Raw genomic sequence first — 3,916 nt, 5'->3', positions numbered from 1 at the left:
TATCTCGCACAGTACACAGGGCTGCTGTATATATCGCACAGTACACGGGGCTGCTGTATATATCGCACAGTACACAGGGGCTGCTGTATATCTCGCACAGTACACGGGGCTGCTGTATATCTCGCACAGTACACAGGGGCTGCTGTATATCTCGCACAGTACACAGGGCTGCTGTATATATCGCACAGTACACGGGGCTGCTGTATATATCGCACAGTACACAGGACTCCGCTCTCCTTACCCGCTTAGTAAACCAAGCTCCTCTACAACTACAGACTACAGAGTCCAGCCCGGCTCCGCCCACACACGTGACTGATCACATGACCATGACATCATGAAAGGTCCTTTACCCTGCTCGGCTCTCGGCTGCGCCCTCCCCCCGCCGGTCTGACGTTATCGCTGGTCAGTTCCGTGTTTACACACCCAGGAAGGAGGCTAGTGAGCCGGGAAGAGCGGAGAGAAGGGGCCGGAGAGGACGGCCGTACTGTCACAGCGCACCGGGACTAAGACTGTTCTCTGCAGCCTCCATCCTCCGCCACTATACAGTGTCCGGGACATGCAGTGATCCGGGCTGCAGCCTCCAGTGCACTGCCCCCCTGTACTGCGCCCTGATCACCCCCATACACCGCTGACCCCCGCCCGCCCCTAGCGGCATGTTCTCCCGCAAAAGTCATGGAGACCTCAAGAAATCTACACAGAAAGTTCTGGACCCAAAGAAGGACGTCCCCACCCGGCTGAAGCACCTGCGAGCCGTGCTGGGTGAGTAGCTCCGGGGCCCCGGGCCCTCCAGGATATGTCACTAGATTAAACCCTGGGATCTGCCGGTGACGTGTGATTACCGGGTGGATCGGGGGATCTGATTGTATGGACAGTGCTTACAATGAATGGATGAGACCCCTGTGTCTGTAGAACATTGTGTCATGTGATGGGCCCTATGGTGGGGGCCCCTCAGAGTGTGTCTAAACATTAGTCCTAGAGATGTACTGCACTAGAGACTGATCATAGAGGGGGTAGTAGTGGGGATCTGATGGTGGAAGTAGCGGTAGACGACTGATCGCCGAGGGGGCCAGCGGCAGACGACTGATCGCCGAGGGGGCCAGCGGCAGACGACTGATCGCCGAGGGGGCCAGCGGCAGACGACTGATCGCCGAGGGGGCCAGCGGCAGACGACTGATCGCCGAGGGGGCCAGCGGCAGACGACTGATCGCCGAGGGGGCCAGCGGCAGACGACTGATCGCCGAGGGGGCCAGCGGCAGACGACTGATCGCCGAGGGGGCCAGCGGCAGACGACTGATCGCCGAGGGGGCCAGCGGCAGACGACTGATCGCCGAGGGGGCCAGCGGCAGACGACTGATCGCCGAGGGGGCCAGCGGCAGACGACTGATCGCCGAGGGGGCCAGCGGCAGACGACTGATCGCCGAGGGGGCCAGCGGCAGACGACTGATCGCCGAGGGGGCCAGCGGCAGACGACTGATCGCCGAGGGGGCCAGCGGCAGACGACTGATCGCCGAGGGGGCCAGCGGCAGACGACTGATCGCCGAGGGGGCCAGCGGCAGACGACTGATCGCCGAGGGGGCCAGCGGCAGACGACTGATCGCCGAGGGGGCCAGCGGCAGACGACTGATCGCCGAGGGGGCCAGCGGCAGACGACTGATCGCCGAGGGGGCCAGCGGCAGACGACTGATCGCCGAGGGGGCCAGCGGCAGACGACTGATCGCCGAGGGGGCCAGCGGCAGACGACTGATCGCCGAGGGGGCCAGCGGCAGACGACTGATCGCCGAGGGGGCCAGCGGCAGACGACTGATCGCCGAGGGGGCCAGCGGCAGACGACTGATCGCCGAGGGGGCCAGCGGCAGACGACTGATCGCCGAGGGGGCCAGCGGCAGACGACTGATCGCCGAGGGGGCCAGCGGCAGACGACTGATCGCCGAGGGGGCCAGCGGCAGACGACTGATCGCCGAGGGGGCCAGCGGCAGACGACTGATCGCCGAGGGGGCCAGCGGCAGACGACTGATCGCCGAGGGGGCCAGCGGCAGACGACTGATCGCCGAGGGGGCCAGCGGCAGACGACTGATCGCCGAGGGGGCCAGCGGCAGACGACTGATCGCCGAGGGGGCCAGCGGCAGACGACTGATCGCCGAGGGGGCCAGCGGCAGACGACTGATCGCCGAGGGGGCCAGCGGCAGACGACTGATCGCCGAGGGGGCCAGCGGCAGACGACTGATCGCCGAGGGGGCCAGCGGCAGACGACTGATCGCCGAGGGGGCCAGCGGCAGACGACTGATCGCCGAGGGGGCCAGCGGCAGACGACTGATCGCCGAGGGGGCCAGCGGCAGACGACTGATCGCCGAGGGGGCCAGCGGCAGACGACTGATCGCCGAGGGGGCCAGCGGCAGACGACTGATCGCCGAGGGGGCCAGCGGCAGACGACTGATCGCCGAGGGGGCCAGCGGCAGACGACTGATCGCCGAGGGGGCCAGCGGCAGACGACTGATCGCCGAGGGGGCCAGCGGCAGACGACTGATCGCCGAGGGGGCCAGCGGCAGACGACTGATCGCCGAGGGGGCCAGCGGCAGACGACTGATCGCCGAGGGGGCCAGCGGCAGACGACTGATCGCCGAGGGGGCCAGCGGCAGACGACTGATCGCCGAGGGGGCCAGCGGCAGACGACTGATCGCCGAGGGGGCCAGCGGCAGACGACTGATCGCCGAGGGGGCCAGCGGCAGACGACTGATCGCCGAGGGGGCCAGCGGCAGACGACTGATCGCCGAGGGGGCCAGCGGCAGACGACTGATCGCCGAGGGGGCCAGCGGCAGACGACTGATCGCCGAGGGGGCCAGCGGCAGACGACTGATCGCCGAGGGGGCCAGCGGCAGACGACTGATCGCCGAGGGGGCCAGCGGCAGACGACTGATCGCCGAGGGGGCCAGCGGCAGACGACTGATCGCCGAGGGGGCCAGCGGCAGACGACTGATCGCCGAGGGGGCCAGCGGCAGACGACTGATCGCCGAGGGGGCCAGCGGCAGACGACTGATCGCCGAGGGGGCCAGCGGCAGACGACTGATCGCCGAGGGGGCCAGCGGCAGACGACTGATCGCCGAGGGGGCCAGCGGCAGACGACTGATCGCCGAGGGGGCCAGCGGCAGACGACTGATCGCCGAGGGGGCCAGCGGCAGACGACTGATCGCCGAGGGGGCCAGCGGCAGACGACTGATCGCCGAGGGGGCCAGCGGCAGACGACTGATCGCCGAGGGGGCCAGCGGCAGACGACTGATCGCCGAGGGGGCCAGCGGCAGACGACTGATCGCCGAGGGGGCCAGCGGCAGACGACTGATCGCCGAGGGGGCCAGCGGCAGACGACTGATCGCCGAGGGGGCCAGCGGCAGACGACTGATCGCCGAGGGGGCCAGCGGCAGACGACTGATCGCCGAGGGGGCCAGCGGCAGACGACTGATCGCCGAGGGGGCCAGCGGCAGACGACTGATCGCCGAGGGGGCCAGCGGCAGACGACTGATCGCCGAGGGGGCCAGCGGCAGACGACTGATCGCCGAGGGGGCCAGCGGCAGACGACTGATCGCCGAGGGGGCCAGCGGCAGACGACTGATCGCCGAGGGGGCCAGCGGCAGACGACTGATCGCCGAGGGGGCCAGCGGCAGACGACTGATCGCCGAGGGGGCCAGCGGCAGACGACTGATCGCCGAGGGGGCCAGCGGCAGACGACTGATCGCCGAGGGGGCCAGCGGCAGACGACTGATCGCCGAGGGGGCCAGCGGCAGACGACTGATCGCCGAGGGGGCCAGCGGCAGACGACTGATCGCCGAGGGGGCCAGCGGCAGACGACTGATCGCCGAGGGGGCCAGCGGCAGACGACTGATCGCCGAGGGGGCCAGCGGCAGACGACTGATCGCCGAGGGGG

At 68.8% G+C, this 3,916-nt stretch overlaps 1 protein-coding gene across 4 annotated transcripts in view; it reads left to right on the top strand.

Moving 5' to 3' along the window:
* Positions 1 to 342: 342 nt before the first annotated feature.
* The window catches only part of RALGAPA2 (Ral GTPase activating protein catalytic subunit alpha 2), a 312,968-nt gene continuing 309,394 nt past the window's right edge, over positions 343 to 3,916 (top strand). For all 4 annotated transcript variants that reach the window (XM_056567643.1, XM_056567642.1, XM_056567641.1 and 1 more), the window contains exon 1: positions 343 to 759. In XM_056567643.1, the coding sequence (XP_056423618.1) occupies positions 654 to 759 (106 nt within the window). In that variant the 5' untranslated portion in view covers positions 343 to 653. The remainder of the gene's footprint in view (positions 760 to 3,916) is intronic.

This window comes from Hyla sarda, chromosome 3 (genome assembly GCF_029499605.1).
Source record: "Hyla sarda isolate aHylSar1 chromosome 3, aHylSar1.hap1, whole genome shotgun sequence".
Classification (NCBI taxonomy): Eukaryota; Metazoa; Chordata; class Amphibia; order Anura; family Hylidae; genus Hyla; species Hyla sarda.
The sequence above is the reverse complement of the archived record's forward strand: the minus strand, read 5'-3'. Positions and strand labels throughout refer to the sequence as shown.